The sequence below is a fragment of the Leptonotus elevatus genome, chromosome 1, assembly GCF_054856555.1.
Source record: "Leptonotus elevatus isolate MCC_2025b chromosome 1, RoL_Lele_1.0, whole genome shotgun sequence".
NCBI classification, from domain to species: Eukaryota; Metazoa; Chordata; class Actinopteri; order Syngnathiformes; family Syngnathidae; genus Leptonotus; species Leptonotus elevatus.
The window spans coordinates 4,226,974-4,251,917 of NC_141239.1; the positions used below are offsets into that span (position 1 = coordinate 4,226,974).

General features: G+C 45.1%; 2 protein-coding genes and 1 long non-coding RNA gene across 6 annotated transcripts; 1 reads left to right on the forward strand and 2 right to left on the reverse strand.

Annotated features, from left to right (window-relative positions):
- Window positions 1–64: 64 nt before the first annotated feature.
- LOC147180448 (uncharacterized) lies at window positions 65–2,423 on the reverse strand. The gene is made up of 3 exons (XR_015094393.1): window positions 1,673–2,423; window positions 390–1,508; window positions 65–273 (listed from the first exon to the last, which is right to left on the reverse strand). It is a non-coding gene; the product is annotated as an uncharacterized LOC147180448 (long non-coding RNA).
- Window positions 1,825–11,821, forward strand: proca (protein C (inactivator of coagulation factors Va and VIIIa), a). The gene is made up of 9 exons (XM_086071576.1): window positions 1,825–1,987; window positions 3,552–3,633; window positions 3,718–3,875; window positions 5,273–5,297; window positions 5,377–5,487; window positions 7,262–7,402; window positions 7,468–7,586; window positions 9,134–9,251; window positions 11,213–11,821. Exons 2-9 carry the CDS (start codon window positions 3,564–3,566, stop codon window positions 11,788–11,790), a joined length of 1,320 nt encoding a protein of 439 aa, XP_085927702.1. The 5' UTR covers window positions 1,825–1,987; window positions 3,552–3,563; the 3' UTR covers window positions 11,791–11,821.
- Window positions 9,099–22,408, reverse strand: dusp28 (dual specificity phosphatase 28). 4 transcript variants are annotated; one of them, XM_086071647.1, is made up of 3 exons: window positions 22,173–22,408; window positions 20,222–20,646; window positions 9,099–9,284 (listed from the first exon to the last, which is right to left on the reverse strand). In XM_086071647.1, exons 1-3 carry the CDS (start codon window positions 22,258–22,260, stop codon window positions 9,258–9,260), a joined length of 540 nt encoding a protein of 179 aa, XP_085927773.1. In that variant the 5' UTR covers window positions 22,261–22,408; the 3' UTR covers window positions 9,099–9,257. The 4 variants fall into 4 exon arrangements, 3 of the variants coding, with proteins under 3 accessions (XP_085927773.1, XP_085927752.1, XP_085927765.1); XM_086071626.1 differs by lacking the exon at window positions 9,099–9,284 and adding an exon at window positions 15,890–17,570; XM_086071639.1 differs by lacking the exon at window positions 9,099–9,284 and adding an exon at window positions 17,425–19,162.
- Between the last annotated feature and the right edge of the window lie 2,536 nt (window positions 22,409–24,944).

The window sequence follows — 24,944 nt, forward strand, 5'->3', positions numbered from 1 at the left end:
AGGTCTCGAGGACCGGAGTTGCGCTAACCTAAAGGGCTAAGGAGTTGAGAATGAGTGAAGGATTCCGTCATCATTCCTTACTCTTCAATCACTAGATCATGATTTTATTTTTATTTTTTTTATAGTGAACTTAGACATTTCTGTAAAATGTCCATTAAATGACCCATTGCAGTGATTCAGCAGAAAAGAATGAGTAAGCAAAGGAAACATACCTTAGTCCCCTTGCTGGTTTCAATGATACCAGAACCTCCAGGTGGTCCCTTCTCCCCCAGGCTTCCATTCCAGCAAGATAGCAGAAAGAAAGAAAGAGAAATGAGATCCCCTCATGTCTCAGAAGACAGTCTTACCCTACCCTCAGACGGCCCGGGAACCCCAGATGCCCTTCGTACCAGGTCACTCTTCTTCCGGGACTTTCCTGATTGACCTAATAAAAGATTGGCATGATTTGGACTTTTCCAAACAGTCACATATCAAACAAACCTTGGTTACCTAGCTCTCCGCACTCTCCTTTAGGCCCCGCGGAGCCTTCACGCTGCAAGCACGAACACCCAACTGGAGTCTGCTGGGTGTTGTGGCGACTTCAACAGCGTGTTACAAATGGTCTTAACATGGTGGGAAGGTGTTGACCTGCCGTTAGTCGCTAGCATGTTGTCTGACCCTTGCAGCCCTTCGAACCCGTGGGCACATGGTGGTCCTGTGGTGGCCATCTCCAAGGGAACAATGAGCGAGAGATGCTTTTTTCCAGTTTTCATTTGTGGACTAGATCCCGCCTCCTTTTTTTCTGGGTTGGCCCAGTTGACGGCCAGCAGACCCCAAAATATGGAGGTTCTTTGAGCTCTCCGGCACAACTCCTTGGCGGGTCCACGGTGGACCTGTTGGGTCTATCTACAGGGGAACAATGAGGGAGAGATGCTTTTCCCAGTTTTCATTTGTGGACTAGATCCCGCCTCCTTTTTTCTGGGTTGGCCCAGTTGACGGCCAGCAGACCCCAACATATGGAGGTTCTTTGAGCTCTCCTTGGCGGGTCCACAGTAGACCTGTTGGGTCTATCTACAGGGGAACAATAAGGGAGAGATGCTTTTTCCAGTTTTCATTTGTGGACTAGATCCCGCCTCCTTTTTTCTGGGTTGGCCCAGTTGACGGCCAGCAGACCCCAAAATATGGAGGTTCTTTGAGCTCTCCGGCACAATTCCTTGGCGGGTCCACGGTGGACCTGTTGGGTCTATCTACAGGGGAACAATGAGGGAGAGATGCTTTTTCCAGTTTTCATTTGTGGACTAGATCCCGCCTCCTTTTTTCTGGGTTGGCCCAGTTGACAGACCCCAAAATATGGAGGTTCTTTGAGCTCTCCTTGGCGGGTCCACAGTAGACCATCTCCAGAGGGGGAAACGCGGGAGACATGTGCCCAGGGAGGTCTTCCATTCATGGGCCAACTCGGACCTCCTTCCTCTGGGATCGGGGGGGCGGTGCCCTCCATCGCGGTGGTTGTTTTCCCCGCCCACAACCTGCTGCATGCACCCCAACCACACACAAAAGAGGAGGAAGGGGTCACGACCTCCGTCAAGCATAGCAAACCTTGGACTATAAAAATAAAACTCAAGCGCAAGCGAAAACCGAGACGAGTGCGAGACGAGGCGTGCCGACGCAAGACGCAAAAAGATAAATGGCCGACCTTCATCGGCGTCCCGACATCCGGCGTGCGACATCGTGGCGAGCAGGAGCCGCCCCTTCGTCTCGATGATGAAAATGAACGTAAACAGCGGTCCCAAAAATAAATACTCAAGTAAGAAGTCAAGTCCACTATTTGTACTTGATTACGGGGGGCGGGCGGGGACTAGTGTGTGGACATTGCGGGGGCCGCAGACTGTGGACTCGCAGTAAACATCGCTAGTCACTCATTTACGCCGCACAAACACGCGGACGCACCACGACGACGTCCCGAGACATCAAAACGCCATCGGGAGAAAAAAACAGCCAACGCCAACAAGTAAGACGCGCGCCTCCGTCGTCGTCTTTGTCTCGGTTGCTCTTGAATTTGAGAAGTCTCGTTTCGGCCTCGGGCTCAGTTGCCGGCTTGGAAGTCCACCGCGGGTAGATCTGGTTCGAACGCGGATCCCAACTTGAGTTGGATTCAAAGTCGTTTTGGCTTGAAAGTGGATCTTGAAGCACTTCAGTTCTTTATCGTCCGATCTTTTCCATCGCATGTGGCGCGGTTAGCGCTGTCGGTGCGCTCTGTAAATGAAATCGAGTTGATTTGGGGTCGAAGGAGAGAAGAAGTTTGGCATGGCTGAAAGTTCACGGACGTTCCCGCCATTCCATCAGAGGCCTCGTTTCTCTTTGCTAAATAACGATGAATATAATTAGCAGACGTCTGCAATTTCTTGACGCGCGAAAAGGCTGAAATGCTGAATAAAAAGACATCGTGTGGAATAATGTGCAATTGTTTACGACGATAATGAATGACCTGGAATGAGTTTGCTTGAATCGGTCCAACATTTGTGCAAATTGGAGGCGAATAAGTCATGTCGATATTTTGAATTTGGGAATTTTGATATTTGTGTGCATTTTTGGAACGGTAATCACACATGAGACGGCTTGAATGATGTGAACATGTCGACGTTGGAATGGTTGCCGTTGGTCACGTGATGTGGAGGGAGGAGTGAAAAATGGACAACATGTTCTTGGTATTGCGCAACATTTTGTCATGTTGAAAATCCTTCCAGGGTGAATTGAATGATTTTAATTTCAAATGAATATTTTTTTGCGGGCAAGTGAAAATGCAGAATTTTTGGTTAGTGGGAAAATTGGGCATGTTGACTATCATTCCCAAGTTGAATTAAATGAGCAGAATGATTTAAGTTTTAAATGGAAAGAATGCAATGTGCCAATGGGAATGATCAACAATGGCATGCATGAACTCCATCTCCATCTATCCATCCATTTACTACCGCTTATCCGGGGTCGGGTCGCGGGGGCAGCAGCTTTAGGAGGGAAGCCCAGACTTTCCTCTCCCCAGCCACTTCAACCAGCTCCTCAGAACCAGATCTCAAGGCGTTCCCAGGCCAGCCGAGAGACATAGTCTCTCCAGCGTGTCCTGGGTCGTCCCCGGGCCTCCCGCCGGTGGGACATGCCCGAAACACCTCTCCAGGGAAATTCTCTCAGAACAGAATCGGACCTCACAGAACCTCACTGGGAACGAATTCGACTTACTGCCGGCAATGCGGACCAAACTCCGACATCGGTCGTACAGGGACCGAACTGCCCGTATCAGAAATGAAATATAGGAAATATATTATCATGAATATTTGGGTGAAAAATGGTGAATTTGGGGAAAATTTAATATTTGGAATGAGACAACTCTTCACCATGACGTGAATTTTTGGAATGCGTTGAATTTGAAATGTTGTGAATTGGTTGAATTAAGTGGAAGGAGAAGCGCGTCAAAAAGTGAAAGGAATAATAGCAATTTGTGTCATCTGTTGATTACCCACGGCTTCCGGTCAGCCATGTTTGTAGTCCGAGCTCTGAGCGCCTGATGTGATCGACCGCAGGTTTCGACGAACATGCGCCGGCCGGCCGTCTGCGTGTGCCTGACGCTCGCCATGTGGGCGGCGTCCGCGCTCAGCCTATCAGGTGAGTCCCCCGGCGGGCGAGCGGAGCGGAGCGGAGCGGCCGACGGCAGGTGAAGCAGCGTGCGGTTGTGCTGCGCTTCCTCAGTGTTCTCGAGGCCGCCGGAGGCTCACATGCTGCTGCGCTCGCGCCGCGCAAACTCCTTCCTGGAGGAGCTCAAGCCGCCGTCCATGGAGCGAGAGTGCGTGGAGGAGACGTGCGAGTTCGAGGAGGCGCGAGAGATCTTCAAGGTTCGGGAGGCCACGGTAAGACCACACCTCTAAAGTAAGGCGAGAGCAAACAACACTTATTATTAGGGTTTACATGATCAGGATTTTTTTCCGTCCGCTCAGCGATCAACAGGTAAAATACAAAAAAGAAAGAAAAAAATCGTTAACCGATTCGATAAGAAGATGGGGCAATATTTAATTTTGAAAAGCGTTTATATTTACTATTTATATTTATATTTCACAGGGACTGGCCCGGTGAAAACTCGCCTAAAACTCACGTGCCAATTAACTGAAATGTGTGAGAAAAAATCTTCTTCAAAAAATGCTTGTAAACGTTAAAAACTTTTTTTTTAGTGGAGCTGATCAATGACGGCGATCCAATTCAATTCAAATTTTTATTTCACTCTTTAAAAAAAAGATATGAAAGGGGACAGAAAAAAGTAAAACTTGTGATATTTGCCCGATCATCACCCCCAAAAAATGTTGCAAAAAAATGACCAACCTAAAATGAATGACAGCAAGCAGTTAAACAAAAATCATTCATCAACATGACCTTGTGTTATATCTATTTTTCCAGTAATTGTGCTTTTATACATTTTTTAAAAAATACAAATAGACTGAGAAGATTTTGTTTTACAATGCGGATAACTGACACCTTGAGTTGAAATTCATCCTTCTTTTTGTTTTGTTCTGTATTTAGGTTCGGAAGAAATATCTGTTCCTCTTCATTCGGACTCACTTTCTCTTTTTTGGGGGAATTTGATTCGCATGTTAATTGGTCAGATGTCATGCTGGGCTTTACGCCTTTAAACTCCATCAATTCATTCAATTTGAACTTTTTTTAGTTGTCTCAATAATGGATTAGTGCGGTCTCTGCATCCGCATCCGAAAACGACACGAATAGCACGTTTCTGTCGAAGAAAGATGGCTTCGATGTCGGTTTTGTCAGCACCCCCCCCCCACGAATATGGAATAATCAATGAATGATATAAGAAGAACCAAGCATTGTTGTCGGCTACAGTTTGGGATAACTTACGTTTCGCATCATTGATATGCGCTTTTCATGTTAAACGCTGGCCAATAATCATACCTACAAACGTAATAACCTTTCTATTTTCCATTCCTTCCTCCAGTCAGTGTTGCTTCAACATCTATGTTTCTACAAGTGAAAATCATAAATCTGGTTTTACTCGTATTTATTGATGTCATTGATTGGGAAAAATTACGATTACAGTCCATCACCGATTTTGCATAAAACGCGAAAAAGTAAAAAGTAACTTAGAGGATCTGTCATCGTCACTTAGCATTCAAATCTCGCTGTCGTAAAAGGAAAAATTCAAGTTCCTAAATTGAGCGCCATCGCTTCATTTTTGTCCAAATTCAAGCTTCAGGATTTCCCCCAGCGCCTTAGAAGTCTTTTTTTCTTTTTCCAGCTGGAGTTCTGGACGGTGTACAGAGGTGAGACAAGAAGGACAGCCACCCGATGCAAAGCATTGCGAGAAAAGGGGGCGACTCGTCCCGTATGTGTGAATTTCAGACGGCAACCAGTGCGAGTCCAACCGCTGCGTCCACGGGAAGTGCGTGGACATGCTGCAGGACTACGTGTGCAGCTGTCATCAGGGGTACGAGGGGAAGTACTGCCAGGACGGTCAGTCAATATTGTTTGTTGACACTGGGTGCCGGGGGGGGGCAATTGGGAAACCACGACAGCGTATTAGGGCCGCGTACTTTTTTAGAGGGCGGGGCCACAACACTGACAAGAAGATTTGGTCATGAAAAATAAAAATAAAAAATGTCATTGTGGAAATAGCTGCATTGACATTGAAACAAGGATTTGCATTGTAAAAGGTCGTATTGAAAATAAAAAAAAACACAATTTTCTTTAAACATATTTTTTTTTATTATGATATATTTTTCAATGCCACTGTGCACATTTTTTTTTGCACTCTTTTTTTTCCCGAATGTCACAGGTTTTCAGTTTCAACTTAATGGCAGTGTTTTAACGTGAAGGGGAGGGGGCGGAGTTAGGGCGGGGCTTTGAGCGCGAGAACGCCCTTCTAGCTTTTCAGGAGAGAGAGAGAGAGAGAGAGAGAGAGAGAAGAGCGGCCTCTGTGGGCCGAATTCCTTTCTGGCAGGTCAACAGGAACTCCAAAACCGCGTGTAAGTCTACATATGAAACCACCATGTTTGAAATGACTTTATGCATCATGTGATGCTAATTTAGCAAACATGCTAAGTGGTTTACCACAGAAACATTAACACTGACAGGAGGGATTCTCTCTCTCTCTATCAATGTTTCTATAGTAAACCACTTAGCACGTTAGCACGTTTGCTAATTAGCATAACATGATGCAGAAAGTCATTTCAAAGATGGTGTTTTTTTTTGGGAATATTACCCCCTACTCTGAAAAAAAAAAATGATACGTGGCTCTAATTCACACTCGTATAGAAACAAAGTTGTGTTGATTTTCTGTTGACGCAAACTAAATGTGACATGCTGATTCCAAAATGGCAGCCAGTTTTTTTTTTTTTTCTAGATAAAGCACAATTCCACTGATGAACTGTAGTCAGAAGAAGTGATCGTGATTGGACAACATCATCGGAATGTCTTGTTTGTCCACAATAGTGCAATACGAGCAACATCTAGTAGCAATGGAGAGGATTCGTGATGGCTGAATTCTTAATCTTGGAATCACAGGCAGAACCACGAACGTTCAATTGGCTTTTATGTTGATGTTCGATGAAACGATCACATTTATTTCATATTTTGGAAGAAAAGGGGGACACGATGGCTCAAAAACGTGACGTAGTTGAGAAAAAACACAATCACAATTTTGGATTCCACACACAAAACGTAGTTCAAAAAAGCCTTCGGGCCTAACTTAACAAAAAGCATGATTATTATCATGAATATTTATCCTTTTGAAATTGTTCACTATTTATTTTTTAATTTGCAACTTTATAAAGTGGCAAATTTACAAGTATTTTTCTCACAAATTTGCCACTTTCTAAAGCCGCAAATTTACGGGGGGTTTTCTCACAAATTTGCCACTTGCCACTTTATAAAGTGGCAAATTTGTGAGCTTATATATATATATATATATTTATTTATGTGGCCCTAATACACTGTCGTACATGGATGATGATTCAGTTGTGTCGTCTAAATTCTGGCAATATTTGATGACACCATCCGGCATTTTGGTAGCAAAATATACCAGGAAATAAGTGAAAAAGTGCCACACTGACGACGTCACCATTTTCATTCTTAATCGGCTTCAACTTGTTTTCAGAGAATCGGATACCATCCACATTTGCACTAGTCACGCTGCCTCATCCAATAAGCAATTCTCAGCGGCGTGTTGCTTTAAGCAGGAAAAGTGCGCCCGGCGCTCGGCGTTTCTAATGACGGCGCTTCTTCGCAGTTCATTCGGCGACCAACTGCAGCGTGAACAACGGCGACTGCGACCACGAGTGCACGGAGAGCGAGGACGGCCTGCGGCGGCGGTGCGGCTGCGTCGGCGGCTACAAACTGCACGACGACGCCAAGAAGTGCATCGCCAAAGGTGAGGATCCGCCGCCGGCAAAAGACGCGGCCTCCACCCACCGCCGTCCCGTCACGTGTGCGCAGGGCCGTCGTCGTGCGGGCAGCTGCTGATTGGACGCTCGTCGTACAGCGAGCCCATGGACGGCCTCATGCCCTGGATGGTGGGCGGGGAGGTGGGCAAGAAGGGCGAGAGTCCTTGGCAGGTGAGCGACCAGCGCCGACCAGCGCCGCACTCGCACCTTGACTTTGCCGTTTTGTCAGCGCTCGCTGGATCGATGGAATGAATAGAAATGACTTTCATCTCAGTCCAGCCAACTTAAGTTCACATTTTCATGAAATGGTCTAATTTTATCCTCATCAATCGAAAATGGCGAACCATTTCTTCCAACATTGAGTTCTGTAATGTATTGAATTTCAGTATGTATGCACTAGGGGTGCACCGATCACAATTTTCTGGCCTATCACAGTTCCCCGATCTTTTAAAAAGACTGACCTGCCGATCCCGATTTTTTTTTTTTCATAACAAACAGGTTGTATTAAAACTGCACACGAAGTAGTTCTTGCAAATACAGTAAAAATGACAAACCTGTTAGTCATGTCAGGAGAAGAGGACAGTGGCTGACTTTTTGATTTGTGGGAAGGATCGCTTTATTTTTAAGAATCGTTCGATTACCCCAAAATTGAGGAAATCAGGACCGATCAATCGGCCAGCCCAAAAAAGTGAGCAATAGGCAAGCATCGATAACATCGAATGAGACACTTTGAGGCACGACTTGTGTTCCTAAAATGGAGCCATATTTGACATTTGGAGGGTTTTTTTAACTCATTGACAGCCATTTTCACCGAAGCAATCCCCTTCACTCCTGGCTGTTTTACTGGATTTGGACTGACTTTGCAAGGCCCACACAATATTGTGCTCTAGTGCTATAAAAACCAACCAAAAGGAAGATTAAAACATAAAAAGTATATTTATAGCTAAGTTTCATCATTATTTACAAATCTGTTTAGAAATGTGAGTAAAATAGTTTTTTTCAGCATGGCCCTGGTTGATCTCTTTTGCTCTGCTGCCACCTGCTGGTCACTTATGTAATAAATAACATTTCTTCAACCGTTCTTTGCAGTTGAGAGGCTGCATCAAAGCCTTCTGTATGCTGTAGCATAAAAAATAAAATATAATAAAAAACGTATAAATACGTCTTTGGGACACTTAAAACATTTGCAATTCATTTCATTCAAAATCATTTGACCGCTGTATTTGTTTTGTCAGCAGATAATGTTGAACATTTGGGATGTAAAACTATTTCACATCAAATGTTCTCTCATCTTTTTGATGAAAAACAACTTGACACACAATGACAGTCTATCAACAAGTGGCTACTACGGCTACATGCTAACAGCTAGTAAGTTAGCGGTGGGATTAGCATTATTGTTGGAACGTTACAGCCGTTGGATTCAAGTTACATTCTAACTATAATGTACTTTTTGTACTAATGTTACATGTTTGTTACATGTTTGCGCATGTTGCACTCGCGAGCTGCAGATTTGGAAGGGGGCGTGTCACTGTGTGTCACATGACAGCGTCACAGTGACAGAGGAGACCAAATCGGATGGTTTTCCTCTCGTTTTGCTTCATGAACTAAAATGTCCTTAGATTTGAGTCCAGTTGTTATGAAGTGAGGTCCGAATGGCGACTCGTACCTCAGGCCAGCCGCGTCCTCCACCTTGGAAAGTCATGCCGTTGTCCCGCCAGGTCCTGCTGCTGAACGCCAAAGGTCGTTTCCACTGCGGCGGCGTGCTGATTGACGAAAACTGGGTCCTGACGGCCGCGCACTGTCTGGAAAACAACCTGCGCTTCAGAGTCAGACTGGGTGAGTTCACGGGCGCCTCCGTGCCCGTTGCTCCTTTCCAAGAAAAAAAAAAAAAAAAAGGAGGTAAAAGGCCGCAAGTTCATCTTTTTTCTACTCAAAAGTGCAGGAAATTACAAATTCTTTCTCTCTCCCGAATGATGATTTTGTATGTAAAAAAACAAACAAACAAAAAATAACTTTTCTTTTAAATCTTTTTATTTTAATTGCAGTATTTTTGTTGCTGGTTTATATGTTCAATAAACAAACAAACGTCTTACAAATGCAATAATGCCATCTAGTGGCAGAAAATGGCCTCAACACATAATTTTTTTACTGTACAATGTCTTTATAATTGTAACTCTATTTTATGAATTATTATGGAATGACTGTATCAATAACTAAAAGATGCAACCATATTTCCATTACTTTAAAAAATCCACTTTTATGTTAACAAGAGTATGAAAACTTTTTGTTTCATTGTACTGTACATTATTAAGAACAGATATAAAATTAATCATGAGTTAACTATATATATATTTTTTTAACTCATTACGATTACAAATTTTAATGGCCTGAGTGGCAGCCATTATTTTTTTAACAAGTGGATGCTATGTGCTGCTTTGAAGACCCCCTTTTTCTTTGATCGCTCAGTTCCTTAAACCCCAATATTAGATTTGGCAGAGGCATCTTTTGTTGAATTACAGTTAGAATTCTTGAATAAAAAATATACACGTTTCCTACTATAAACATCATTAAGCATATCATTTATATATGTATTTAAGGCAAGTTGTAAAATGTCTGAAGTCCTCTTGTTTATGTTGAACAAATTGAAAACATCATAAATCATGCTGTTTTTTCCCTAAGTACTGTCTCCAATTTCGATACTGTAAATGTGTAGGATTGTATGGCGAGAAACGTTTCTTGGGAGGAGCAATATGGCGACTTCGCGGCTTCAAAAGTCTTGGCCAATCGGCTGTCCAGTCATATATACAGATCAGTGCATCAAATGCACTGACGGCAAGTGCTGCATTGGCGTAACAAAAACAAGAAGGCGCCGCCTAGTGGCGTGGTGCCATACTACAGATTGTTACAAAGGGTGCAAGAAAAGCGTTTGTAAAACTGTTCGGTTTTGAAAAAATGTAAGTTCTTCTTGACAAAATACAATGTGATCTTCAAGTAAACCAAATGCCGTCTTATGACAGATTGCTCTCGTTTTGTTACTCAATATGAACTCGGGGCAGTTGTAGGATACGCACCTGCAATCGACCTCAAAATCAGGAACAAGCCAAAATGTATCACCTTTCATTGCGTGATGAATTTGTATTAGGAGAAGTTTGGAAAAATAATTCAGCGCAAGTGGGAACGCTTAACACAAATGAAGAAATCAGCGTTTTTAACTCGGGCTGGGTATCGATTGCAATTTTCTTCATCAATTCCATTTTGATTCACGAGCATTCAGTTCGATTCGATTTTTCCCGATCGGATTGGATTCTCTTCAGTTCAATCCGATATCGATTCATTATGGGACATCAATTGTTCTTAAATGTCAAAGACATGATAAAAACTCCACAAATATTACATTTTAATAACGTCAATTTTGCGGAGGCAAATGATTTCGTTTATTAACAAAAGTAACACCTTTTATAATGACTTAAGTTTTACAAAAACGAATGAATGTGAAAATATTTTCATAACTAATTCAATAATTGTGCAAAAAATATTCTGAATTGTCTTAAAGTGCAGGTCTTATCCTTCAAAATCCGATTTTCTTAACAATTATGGGAGAAAAGAGATATTTAAATGATGGATTCACGGTTTTATGAATCGATATTGGGCTCGAAAAGTAAAAATCAATTCGATACCGATTATTGGATTTTTTAATTTTTTTTTAAACTCAGCCCTCTTTTCAATGCTTCTTTTTAACGGCAACTGCGGTCAGAGAAGGAGACGATCCGAAACTGACGGCGGGTGTCCTCCCGCAGGTGACTACGAGCGTTACCGCCACGAGGGCACGGAGGTGATGCTGAAAGTCAGCAAGGCCGTCCAACACCCGGCCTACCACAGCCCCTCGGTGGACAACGACATCGCCCTCCTGCGCCTGGAGAGCCCGGCGCCCTTCTCCGACTACATCCTGCCGGCGTGCCTGCCGGGCCGCGGGCTGGCCGAGCGGGTCCTGCACCGCAACGGGACCCAGACGGTGGTGACGGGCTGGGGCAAGGAAAGCCAGGAAAGCCAGAGCTTCAAATCGGTGCTCAACGTCATCCGGGTGCCGCTGGTCAGCCGGGACGTGTGCGTCCCCCACATGTTGCACAACATCTCCCACAACATGCTGTGCGCCGGCGTCCTGGGCCAGAGCATGGACGCCTGCGAGGGCGACAGCGGCGGCCCCATGGTCACGCTACACGCCGGCACCTGGTTCCTGACGGGCCTGGTGTCGTGGGGCGAGGGCTGCGGCCGCCGGGACAAGCTGGGCGTCTACACCAAAGTGTCCAACTACAACGAGTGGATCGACAGCGTGCGCCGGGACTGGGACAAAAGCGCGCAGCCGCCCCAAGCCTGAAGCCGACCTCAATAAACTCATTTACGAAAAATGTGTGCCCGTCTTGTTATTCACTTTCAACGAGCTACTTAGAAGTTTGCAGGTCTCTCAAAAAGGCTGCTTCAAACCAAAATGGCCGACTTTCAAATATAGTTCAGCCGTGGCTCCTTGAGGCTATTTTGGCGCGTCCTGAATTTAGAGGCGCGTTACACGTCAATCAGTCAAACTGTTGTCAGGGGCTGATTTTTCCTCACGTTCCAACCGGCAAAACTGAGTGCAAAATGGCTGCTTCAAACCAAAATGGCTGACTTCCTGTTGAATTTGGGGCCTGGGTCATTGAGACTTTTGTGCGTTCTGCTGTAATAGACATAGCCACACATTTTCACGTCAATTGGGGAAACGGGTGTCAGGAAGTCTTTTTTGCCAACTCGTCAGGGGATGCGACTGAGTGCGAAATGGCTGCTTTACCCCAAAATGGCCGACTATCAAATATATTTCAGCCTTGGGTCCTTGAGACATTTTTTGGTGCGTCCTGAAATTATAGGCACGTTACACGTCAATCAGTCAAACTGTTGTCAAGGACTGATTTTTCCTAACGTTCCAAGCGGCTTCAGTAAGTGCAAAATGGCTGCTTCAAACCAAAATGGCCGACTTTCAAATAATGTTCAGCCTTGGGTGCTTGAGGCTTTTTTTGTGCGTCCTGCTGTTATCCACACAGTTTCACGTCCGTTGGGGAAACGGGTGTCAGGAAGTCATTTTTGCTAACTCGTCAGGGGATGCGACTGAGTGCGAAATGGCTGCTTTACCCCAAAATGGCCGACTATCAAATATATTTCAGCCCTGGGTCCTCGAGACTTTTTTGGTGCGTCCTGTAATTATAGGCACGTTACACGTCAATCAGTCAAACTGTTGTCAAGGACTGATTTTTCCTAACGTTCCAAGCGGCTTCAGTAAGTGCAAAATGGCTGCTTCAAACCAAAATGGCCGACTTTCAAATATATTTCAGCCTTGGGTCCTTGAGACATTTTTTGGTGCGTCCTGAAATTATAGGCACGTTACACGTCAATCAGTCAAACTGTTGTCAAGGACTGATTTTTCCTAACGTTCCAAGCGGCTTCAGTAAGTGCAAAATGGCTGCTTCAAACCAAAATGGCCGACTTTCAAATATATTTCAGCCTCGGGTGCTTGAGGCTTTTTTTGTGCGTCCTGCTGTTATCCACACAGTTTCACGTCCGTTGGGGAAACGGGTGTCAGGAAGTCATTTTTGCTAACTCGTCAGGGGACGAGACCGAGACCAGAGCAAAATGGCTGCTTCAAACCAAAACTGCCGACTTTCAAATATATTTCAGCAGGCGCTTGAGATGGCCGACTTCCTGTTGAATTCGGGGCCTGGGTCCTTGAGACTTTCTCATGATCTTATTGGCATGTTCCACGTCTGGTGTGATTTTCGCTCACATTCCAAGGAGGCGGGCTTGAGTCAGTGCGAAATGGCTGCTTCAAACCAAAATGGCCGACTTTCAAATAATGTTCAGCCGTGGATCCTTGAGACTTTTTTTGTGCGTCCCGGCCGCACACCCTCTCCTGACAGGATGCGTCCCAAAAATGTGAGCTCTCTTTGACTTTTTTTCACACTTTTTTGTCCATGTTGAGCGTAACGGCGCTTTCCCGGCGCTTGTGTCGCACCGCATGACGTGGCATCATGTTCCTCGTGGGGTTTTTCGCCCACACAAGAGCATCATCCGTGCGACAGACCACACACCTTGTAGCCAATGTTCCCTCTAAACTGCGCGCGTGCGCAATCGCGCAATGCCTGCACATTCTCAGCGCACAAGAAAATCTATCCAGCGCATAAACAACATCAACATAACGTATTAATTAATATCTAATATTAGACTTAATCTAATCTAATTAATTCGCCCAATAATATTGTTTTTTTGTTTCTCACTCAGTGAGTGACAGGTGTCCAGCCAATGATACGATACGGTTCACTTACGGTACGAAGCCAATCATGGCATTGACGGTGCTTGCGTCTGGGCCCTGCCTATATGCGCCGTGCAGGTTAGCTAATAGATGCTAATACAAACCCCGCATCATGGCGAAAACGAACAGGCAGCGACGCATCCACTCACCAAGCCACAGTAAAAAAAGATATGCAGTTCTTTTAAGATGGAAGCAAGAAGCAGACGAAGCCATCAACCTGGACAAAGTGTACAACCATTGGAGAAGTGAGAAGGACAGACGTGAAAAATAAGGTAAAATTTAAGTCAGATTTGTGCATATTCTAGTGACGGTTATTAAGATTTTGTCTTTATGGATATTAATCATTAAATGTTGTTACTATTAGATCATTTATGGGTAGTAGAAATGCCAAGAAAACTGTGTAATTAGATATTTTACAGACAAAGTGTTACAGAAATTTGCACTGCATCGCAAGCTACAGCACAAGTCATTGTGCAAAAATGTGAATGTTTTAATGTGAGCAAAATGTTATGTCTGAAAGGTGTATATGTCTCATATCTTCCAGAACAGGACCCTCAACCAGGCCAAAGCAGGACTCTCACATACTGTATAACATTTACACATCCCATTTTTCAGATTTTTGTCTTTTTTTTTTAAGTGGACCAAATTACTTATTTAAAAATAAAGCGTGCATATCTGATGTTGCTCACAGTAGTCCTCAGTTTGCTCAGGGAGCTTGTGTGTATGCCCAGATACATGAAAAATTAGAGGGAACATTGCTTGTAGCCCGTCGAGAATCACGGACACCCGGCGTTGGAAATGTTCAGGTGCCGAGGCTATCCCCAAAAAAAGGTGACCCGTTGACGTGAAAAGGTCCAAACGGCGTTTATAAACGTCGTGTACTTTGCCGACTCGGGGGACCAATGGGATTTGCCAGAATCTCCTCGATTTGCTGAAAACCTGCTCGTGATCCGAGTGTGCGATCCACAGAAGGTAAGATGTATTTCTCTCGACGCAAACACGCACAGATCCGTTTCTTCCATTCCGGAACATCACTGTGTTGCCTCGTCCACCTTTGAAATGACTCCCAAGTTGACCATTTTCTCCAACTTCTTCGCCTTGCCAAGTAAGGAGATAGGAACGCGTCTGAGCTCGATAGTGCGAGGGTGCTCCAGCACGCCGAGACCTCGACGCAGTTTGGGGTACGACTCTTGCTAGCATTTCCTCGTCAATGCTAACTGCCCTAGCAACAAGGTAGAGTTTCACGCTTGGTCCCTGGTTTTTGAATGAGCTGCTTGCCGACACCCATCGAGGCTGCGCATTTGCCTAAGGCTGCGAGCGCTGCGCCACCCGGTCCGAACACGGGTTTGTCCGCTTTTGTACGTTTGGAGTCACGTTCAGCAATGGCGTGATATGTCTGCGCTGAAATGGCTGCTGTGTCCATCTCAAACCGGGCTTTGTGGGTACTGATGGTTCCGTCTGCGTCGCGGGGGATCTGTGTCCGCATTTAGAACACCGAGGAACAAGTCTTCATCTTGTCCTCCCATACCAGTTTCCGGCACATGCGTAGCCTTTGCAGATTTGCTGTAATGTCCAATTTTCCCACAAGTGTGGCATTTCTTGTTCCAGTTTTTGTCTTTTTGTTGTTGACCCGATGTCTTCGCTGTTTTTGTTTCTGGTGTCTTGTTGCTGAGACGGCATCCATTTCCCCTTTTGTCTCACCGCTGAGGTCCGTCTGCTGTCTCTTAACAACTTCTGACCGTCTTGCCATATTAACAGCGTTTTTCCAAGTCAAGAGTCAAATCCTTGTCCAGCTGCATTCGTTCAGCAAGGTCAATGTCCCCGAGTCCGACCACGAGACCGTCCGTCTCTTATTAATTTGCCGTGGAGTGCACCCTAGTACAATACAACGCAGTGACAAATGAATCCACAGTTTCATTAGCCAGTTGTACACGTTGGTTAAATCTCGCTCTCTCGTCGATGACGTTCTTCCTTGGCACGAATTTGAACTCAAACGCGTTCCTGACATCATCAATCTGTTGCCGCTGCCGTCGTCAGCTTCGTGACCCGTGCAGTAAATCAATGTGTTCACCTGGTTGGCTTTTGAGCCGAGATGCAGGTTGCTGGCCATCCTAAACCTTCCCCAAGCCACAACGCCTCCGGGGGGGGGGGTGAATTGAGAAGGTAGCGTTCGAGGCCGCATTAGCACCGTTAGCCGCTAATCGGGGAGCTTGTGCGCCATCCGTGACGACGCGTAAACGTTCAGAATTCGCTCTAGTCCGCTTCTTAGCGCTGCCGCGACTCTTGACCTCGTATTTGGTTCATATGCGTGAGTTCAACAGACTGCAAGAAGCTAATCAGTTTCCAACGAGTTACTTCATTCCCCCATCGCCGCAATCTTTCTCCTTTAACATTCCGGCCTTCAAAATAAAAGCATGCCAGCAAACCACAGTTACACAACAATTTTAGTTCACTAAAACTAACGAAAAAAACTCAAACTAACATTCAGAAAACAATTTAGTGAACGAAATAAAATGAAAATGTTTTTTTTTTTTTTTTTTAACAAAAACTAGCCCCGGGATTACACCGCATGCGTTTGCGTCTTGACTGCGTGCTCCGAACACGTCAATTTTACGGACAAAACTCACCGGCTGCGCACAGCTGCGGTCCGGCAGCTCCGCCGCCAACAAATTGCCGTCGCGTTTTCGCGCGATCGCGCGCAGTCACGTGGCGGCATTAAAAACAACGGCAAACACACAAAACGCGTGCTCAACCGACAAGCAGAAAGAGAGGCGGACTTTGATTTAACTTACCGACCACTCCCACAAGCTTCTACTAAGACGTTCCTTGCGGCATCAATTTTTTAGGTTGTCCAAATAAAAAGGATGTGCCCGTGTCATATATAATCCTCTTCATATGTAAATCTCTCCTCGTCCACGTTCGCTGCGGTGAATAAAGCGTTCAGCATTATGACCTTTCGCTGACATGATTGCCAAAATAGGATCTGGCGGGTATTTTATTCTGAAAAGTAACCGGAATTTTTTTATTTTGAAACTGCGTCAGTTTTCCTGTCCCGCTCGATGTGACACGCAGCCGATCAAATGGAAACGAATCGGCTGCGCCGGCGGGGACGCAACGCACACGCGGTGACTGTGACTGCATTTCATTTTTACAAAACTAAAACTAACTATAATTATAGCAAAAAAAATCCTTCATTTTAGTCTTTGGTAATTCATTTAATGCACGAGCCTTTGGGGGTGATTTTAAATGTGATTTTAAATATATTTATTTTGAAATATTTGAAAGTGTGTGACATGCACAGAAGTGACATCATCGAGCAGCAGCCAATAGAAAAAAAGTACCTTCAAATGACGTCGCTCCCATGCTGTTTTGTAAATATTGCGCACTAGTAATACACTTTTTTTTTTTAACAAAAACTAATACTGAAACTAACTTAAACTAAGCATTTATTAAATAACTCAAACTAATAAAACCTAACAGAACCACCAAAGCTAATTAAAACGAAATAACATTTTCAAAACAAAACTCAAAACGAAATCAAAACTAACTACAATGGAAATTGCAAAACTATAATAACTCTGGTTTTAATTTAGCGCCAAGTGGTTGAGAAACTGTTGTTGATGAGTAGAACCCGTCCAGTTCTGGGGTCCAGCTCCAAACCCCCCATCAGCTCACCGGACGGTGTTTTGTGGGCTGGGCGCTGCCGAGTTTGCGTGCGATGCTTGCGAACGTCGCCTCCCCCTCAGCTCGTCCTCGTATCGCTGCAGCTGAGTCAGGAAGCCCGGATTGGGGGCGATCACGGGCCGGGCCGCCTTCACTTTCTGTCCTCGGCAAACAAAGGATTATTTTTGATAAACGCGCCCTCGCGACTTCCTCCTCACGTCACGGCCAAAACTCAAATGATATCCAACTTGGACTCCACCTACATTATTGAATCTGTTTACGAATCCTGCTTCCGATTCCGGCTCATTTGGACCAAATCTCGACAAAGATTCAAATTCAAGGCCTGCGATGGTCCCAAAATGGCTGCCACTCAGTCTGTAGGACAGCTGCTTCTGATTGTGGCTCCTTTGGGTGAATTCCGTGGTTGGATTGGTAGAAGTTCAAGCCGTGCAATAAGGCCAACTTCAAATCAAAATGGCCGACTTCCTGTTTGATTTCACATGAGTTCTTGAGGCTTTTTTCCGGCGTTTACCAAAGTCCACGTTGAATTGGTACAAAAAGGCTCATTTGTCCTAACTCTCCAGGAGGCGTGACCGAGTGTTTGAACCATGAGGATGGCGGACACTTGAAAATGTTGGCAATAAAAGCATAACAAGTCCTCCGCTTATTATGCGCAAAGCCAAAGCGTGCTGGAGAGATTTCATCAAACCTTGAAATCATTGCTTGGAAAGGGACTGGGAAGAAGAAGGTCTTCCCCTGGTTGATGTTGGCCGCGAGAGAAGCAGTCCAGGAAAGCACGGGATTTAGGATTTAGTGGTGTCCACTGTCTGTCCTCAAGGAGGATCGGTCGGAGACGGGACCTCACAAAAATGTGATTGATTTTGTTCATGGGTTCCGCCATCGCTTGTTTGTCGCCGATGCCTTGGCAAAGGAAAAATTACACATGGCTCCGTTCCGTTCCGTTCCGTCTTCAATTCCGCTTATCCGGGGTCGGGTCGCGGGGGCAGCAGCTTTAGCAGGGAAGCCCAGACTTCCCTCTCCCTAGCCACTTCAGCCAGCTCCTCCGATGGGATCCCAAGGCGTTCCCAAGCCAGCCGTGAGACGTAGTCTCTCCAGCGTGTCCTGGGTCGTCCCCGGGGCCTCCTGCCGGTAGGACATGCCCGGAACACCTCCCCAGGGAGGCGCCCAGGAGGCATCCGAACCAGATGCCCCAGCCACCTCAACTGGTTCCTCTCAACGTGGAGGAGTAGCGGCTCGACGCTGAGTCCCTCCCGAATGACCGAGATTCTCACCCTATCTCGAAGGGAGAGCCCGGCTACCCTGCGGAGGAAACTCATTTCGTCCGCTTGTATCCGGGATCTTGTTCTTTGGGTCACGACCCACAGCTCGTGACCATAGGTGAGGGTAGGAACGTAGATCGACCGGTAAATCGAGAGCTTTGCCTTTCGGCTCAGCTCCTTCTTCACCGCAACGGACCGATACAGAGTCCGCATCACTGCAGACGCTGCACCGATCCGCCAGTCGATCTCCCGCTCCAACTTACCCTCACTCGTGAACAAGACCCCAAGATACTTGAACTCCTCCACTTGGGGCAGGATCTCATCCCCGACCCGCAGAGAGCACCGACTGAGGACCATGGTCTCGGATTTGGAGGTGCTGATCCTCATCCCAACCGCTTCACACTCGGCTGCAAACCGCTCCAGCGAGAGCTCCAGATCACGGCTGGAAGAAGCCAACAGCACCACATCATCTGCAAAAAGCAGAGATGCAATGTTGAGGCCACCAAACCGGACCCCCTCGACACTCCGGCTGCGCCTAGAAATTCTGTCCATAAAAATTACGAACAGAATCGGTGACAAAGGGCAACCTTGGCGGAGTCCGACCCTCACAGGAAACAAATTCGACTTACTGCCGGCAATGCGGACCAAACTCTGACATCGGTCGTACAGGGACCGAATAGCCCGTATCAGGGGGCCCGGTACCCCATACTCCCGAAGCACCCCCCACAGGACTCCCCGAGGGACACGGTCAAACGCCTTCTCCAAGTCCACAAAACACATGTGGACTGGTTGGGCGAACTCCCACGCACCCTCAAGAATCCTGCTGAGGGGGTAGAGCTGGTCCACTGACGTGGCCTCGCACAAAATGAAAAAACGTTATGACCGGCGCTCGGCACGTCATGAGTTCAGTCCGGGAGATCAAGTTCTGGCTCTTGTGCCTGTTGTGGGCTCCGAATTTGAGGCTAAGTTCTCAGGCCCCTACAGTGTTGCAGAAAAGTTGTCTGATCTTAATGACGTCATTTCCACAGCGGGTCGCAGACCAATCCAGAAAGCGATATCACGTTCATTTGCTTAAACCTTACTATAAGACGCGCGAGTCCTGCCTTTGCGTCAGGTGGCAGCTCTGGGTTTGTGCGGCCGGCATTTAGATCAAATTCAAATTCTGTTACATCTGCCCGAGTCTAAGCGTCGCGAGTTATCAGAACTAATGAATGGATTTGCATGTTTATTTGTCGATGTGCCATCGCGTACTGACTGGATCGAGCGTGACATTGACGTCAGTGACGCGCCTCCCATTAAACAAAGATTTTATCGGAGGGCCCCCGCTAAACTGGAACATCTTGTCGATCTCCCGCTCTAACCTACCCTCACTCGTGAACAAGACCATTTATTTATATTTTATATACTTATTTATTATAATTATTATTATATTATTAACTCATTAAAAATGTAATTACTAATACAATTAATAAATACACATTTTTAACAAAGGCAAGTGAGTCAGTATAGAAGCCCCACCCCCGCGTCACCTTAAGTGCGTCCGCCAGCGCCACCCGCTGGTGCTTCATGAGGTAGGCGACGCAGACGGCGGCCGATCGGCTTCGCCCGTTCTTGCAGTAGACCAGGCTGCGGCCGCCATTTTGGGCCTCAGCGTGGATGGCGTCGGCGCAGGTGTCGAAGTGATGGTAGAGGTCGTCGTCGGGGCGGTCGCTCACTGCGATTCGCGTGGCGGCGACGGCGGCGACGGCGGGAAAAGGCTGCCGCCGCGTCACGTTGATGCAGAGCGTCACCGCCCCCCGCTGGAGCAGCTCGGGACTGCAGGCCGAGCGAGCGTTGCTGATGGCGAGCGAGTTGGTCACCTCGCACAGAGGCTGCATGGCCTTCCTCCTCCTCTTCCTCCTCTTCCTCCTCTTCCTCCTCCTCCTCACTGTCAACGAACCAACGGATCTGCGAACTGCAACAAGTTGGGTTTCCCTTTCAATGAAATCAACAACATGGCTGGTCAACATGCTAACGTGCTTTCATTTTCTGCCGGCTTTCTTCATTTGGGTTCACCCCCCAAGTGACTTTGGGCAAGGCCGGTACACGCTGGACTGGTCGCCACTCAGGCCTCGTCCATGCAAACATTACAATGGACCGTTTGTTTTTATTTCCTTATCACTTTTGCTTTGTTTTTCATTCTGTTACTCCATATTGGCACTTCCTCATTTTGCAATGGAGAAAAAAAAAATAAGAGTACAGTATGTTTTTTGTTGTTCTTTGATTCAAACCCTTTGTTATTTGGTTAGGATAGTGGATCTTTTGAAAACATTTCTTTTTAGAGGTATTAATTGTACATGAAAAAAAACGAAGTTAGTCAAATTATTTCTGGACAAAATGGGAACTTTTTACTGCTGAAAATGGCTCAATGAGTCAAGTATCCCTCTAAATGTCTGTCAAAAAAGAGAGATAAAAATGGGTAAAGGGTTTGGAAAATGGATGGATGGGGTTGACCCGGAATGTTGAACATTCCAAAACACAACACAATAAACAGTGTGATAGCTTATCAACCATTTTCATGGCACATCCAACGAGATTAACCATTTTAAAAAGTTGTTGTGAATGTTGGTCCAGTTTGACCCGGTAGCCAATACGCTCAATGTTTCAAAAGCATCCAGCGACACATTTTTATAGCTGCAACTGTCTCCATATACATGTCGTCATATATGTTGAAATGAACCTTTTTTTTTAATTGTCTGTTGGTGGCGAGTTTGATAGTAAAAAGATAACATTTGATCTTGAACTTGTAAGTGGGTCATTTTGACCCGCAACATAACAAGAGGGTCAAAATAATATTTTGGTCATAAATGTGGTTGGTAAGTGTACGCTCCTATGTGGGCCCTGTTAGAAATCATTTCTTTTGATTTCCTGCGTGTTCAAAATAAAACTCAAAGTTGAGATCTCGTGAAGTTTTCTTGCAAGCTTTTATTCAGAAATTTCCGAAGTCACATTTTGATCCTTGCTCAATCAGCAGTGACCGCAAAGTGTGCCTCTCGCTCTCTGCTCTTGCACACTTATACAAAAACAGTGTTTAGAAATAATACCCCCCCCCCCCCCCCCCTGTCATCTTGTCCTGTCAGCAGAGTGAAATACACAACTTAGAATCCTACACCAGTTCCTATCTCAGTCCACTACAGATGTGGGTAAACAATTGGTCCCCGGCACCTCCTTGCACCAGGAAATTTATGGACAGAAACTCTGCTTGCACTTTCAAACATCCCCTCATTTAGATAACTCAGAAACCTCACTAGACATTTCTTTCCCAGGTAGGAGAACAAAGGACTATAGATTGACTAACAAATGAATTAACTGTTGTCTTATTATTACACAGCTCTAACTAATATAAAAAAACGATTAAAATATAAATTGAAACAGAAAAACAATGTTAATAATCTAACAGCCCCCAGTAGCATTGATGGAAAAATGGTGGCCCTCTCTCACCTTTGAAGTCCCTGCTGCAAATGTGAACGCTCGTTTTGTCCCGAGTGTGGCCTGCAATTGGACCGGACGGCAAGAGGCGAGGCTTCATTCAGCACACCTGCGACCTCAATGAGGGCAGTTTGGCTTGAGCCACACGCGCTTCGTCTCACGTTCGTTCAGTGGAGTCCAGCCAAACCGTGGCAGGATTTTCACTTTCTATTTCTGGATCTGGATTTGCAGTACAGCAGCTGGTCAAATCACACACACACACACACACACACACACACACACACACACACACACACACACACACACACACACACACACACACACACACACACACACACACACACACACACACACACACACACACACACACACACACACACACACACACACACACACACACACACACACACACACACACACACACACACGCGCGCGCAACACTGCTGTTTGCTTTCCTTTTTGGTAGTATTCTTGCTAAACTTGACAATATTTGGATTACTCCGGTCTTGTTCTACTCTCTCATGTCCTATTATGGCTAGTATATGGAGGTAAATTTGGTGCAAAACTACCTCAGTCGACTGAAGTATTCTTCCTCAACATACATATTAAGAATACTGAAGTATTCTTCCTCAACATACATATTAAGAAGTATTCTTAATATGTATGTTGGTTGGCGACGATGTGTCCTGCTTGTATCCTTCCGCGAGTCCCGCCACCGTCGTTCGCTAAACCAATGAGGTTGCGCTCCAATCCGCTCAAATCCTTCTCACTTGATTGGTCAAAACAACCCTTCATTACACCAGAGCCCGCCCCCTTCTTTACAAGTACAAATCAGGCGCTCTACAAGTACAAATTAGTTTTGCACCTTTTGTAGCGAGATAAATGGGGCAAAACTCACGTCACTGGACAGCAGCAGAAAACCCACTTGTGACTCCTAGTGGCGACTTCTTTGACTACAAGTTGTCATTTCTACAGGTACAAATCGCAACTTTTACAGATACAAATTTATACATTTTGTACAGGTACAAATTTTTTTTTGTACAGATACAAATCATGACTTTTACAGGTACAAATTTGTTTTTACAGATACAAATTTGTTTTACACATACATTTTTTTTTACAGGTACAAATTTCTTTTACAGACACAATTTTTTTTTTTACAGGTACAAATTTATTTTACAGACACAAATTTTTTTTTTACAGGTACACATTTCTTTTACAGACACAAATTTTTTTTTTACAGGCACACATTTTTTTTACAGATACAAATCACGACTTTTACAGATACAAATTTAGACTTTTTTCTACAGGTACACATTTTTTGCACAAGTTAGTTTTGCACCAAATTTACCTCCATACTAGTAGCAAGTGTTCCCAACTCACCTCAGCAACGACCTAAGTTAAAGTGGCGCTGTGCACTGCATGGCCAGTTATTTATACCCGACGCGCCCTCTAGTGGTAGAAAGTTCTTAAAACACCAACGAGAAAATGAGATGACTGTACTGCACTTCCAGTAGCTGAAAAGTGGATACTAATTGGAGTATTTAATTTACAAATGTAATAATAATTACAAAGCTTAAGGATATCAACGCTTATTAGCATTAATGTACTTGTGTTTCGATATGACATTGAATTTGTCCTTCAAATATTTTAGACATCACTTTCGAATTGGTCCCGGGTCCTCAAATTTGAAATATTTTTTTGTACTCGCGGGCAACTCTGATGGCGTACAGTAAGAGAAATGAATTCCATGTGATGGGCAGTGCCGTATTGTGAGCAGACCTTGAGAAGCGCCTGAAGACCACCAGGTCATCCGCATACATTTTAGGATTCACGTCAACATAGGAATGAAAAAGAATTGGAGGGAGAACACCATCTTGTCTGAATACGACTATATAAAAGGGGAGATTTCTTCCCTCGGCTTCCAGTTGTTACAATTAACACCATCACACCTAATTGCATCATGGGGGAGATTGATATTGCTCAATGATTCATTTGTATCAGCATAAACATTGCCATGTCCTCCTCTGTGAGGGCAGACCAGTCCAGAAATTCAGTATTCGGATCAAAGCTGTCTCGGGAGAGCATTGGAATATGTTCAACATGAATCAATATAATTACCGACATGTGATCAGAAGTTGCTGCCCCATACAGAATGTTCATAGACAGACGTGTGTGCGTCGGCTGTACTGATTCACTGATCCAACCATGAGGCCTCACTAATATAAGTTAAACTATCTGATGGGAGGGAGTAACTCTTGACTTGACAGCAGTAAGTTGTTTTCTTAGCAAAACGGAATCATGTGATTCGCAAACAATGAGCTTTCGTCCGCAATGTCAGCATTCGTATCCTCAATTACTTAAAAACAAGTAGTAGTGCAGAGGTCACTTGTAGATTCCCCATCTCCATGAAAATGATCATCAAGAGAGTTCAATTTTGCCAAGTCCTGCTTGGCCAAAAAAAAACGTCTCTTACAAGCACAGAATGCCACCGTTTGCCAGGAGGTTATCAACAACCAAGCGGCGAGCCCCGTCTCCTGCGCCCTGACACACCTGCAGGCCTCTACAGTTGTAGGACAAAATGCCAACACCGCACCAACTTTTAACTTTAGCTTAACGTTAAAATCATATCTACATGTGCTACTTGCCCTTCAATAGAAAATATTCTTTTACCCCCCAAAAAGTTTGTGATCATCATGGAGCCATTTCATTTTCATATACTACTACCAGAATCCTGCATTATGCCAAGGCAGGAATCAATTGCAGATATCTGCAATCACCGTT

Bases quoted from the DNA above. Each gene is read 5' to 3' on its own strand.
- proca (XM_086071576.1), top strand. From the start codon at position 3,564: ATGCGCCGGCCGGCCGTCTGCGTGTGCCTGACGCTCGCCATGTGGGCG. The intron at 5,298-5,376 runs GTGAGACAAGAA...TGTGAATTTCAG, and splicing joins GTTCTGGACGGTGTACAGAG to ACGGCAACCAGTGCGAGTCC. The intron at 7,587-9,133 runs GTGAGCGACCAG...TTGTCCCGCCAG, and splicing joins AGGGCGAGAGTCCTTGGCAG to GTCCTGCTGCTGAACGCCAA.
- dusp28 (XM_086071626.1), bottom strand. From the start codon at position 22,260: ATGAAGCCTCGCCTCTTGCCGTCCGGTCCAATTGCAGGCCACACTCGG. The intron at 20,647-22,172 runs GTGAGAGAGGGC...AACTTGTTGCAG, and splicing joins TTGCAGCAGGGACTTCAAAG to TTCGCAGATCCGTTGGTTCG. The intron at 17,571-20,221 runs GTGACGCGGGGG...TGCCGAGGACAG, and splicing joins CGCTGGCGGACGCACTTAAG to AAAGTGAAGGCGGCCCGGCC.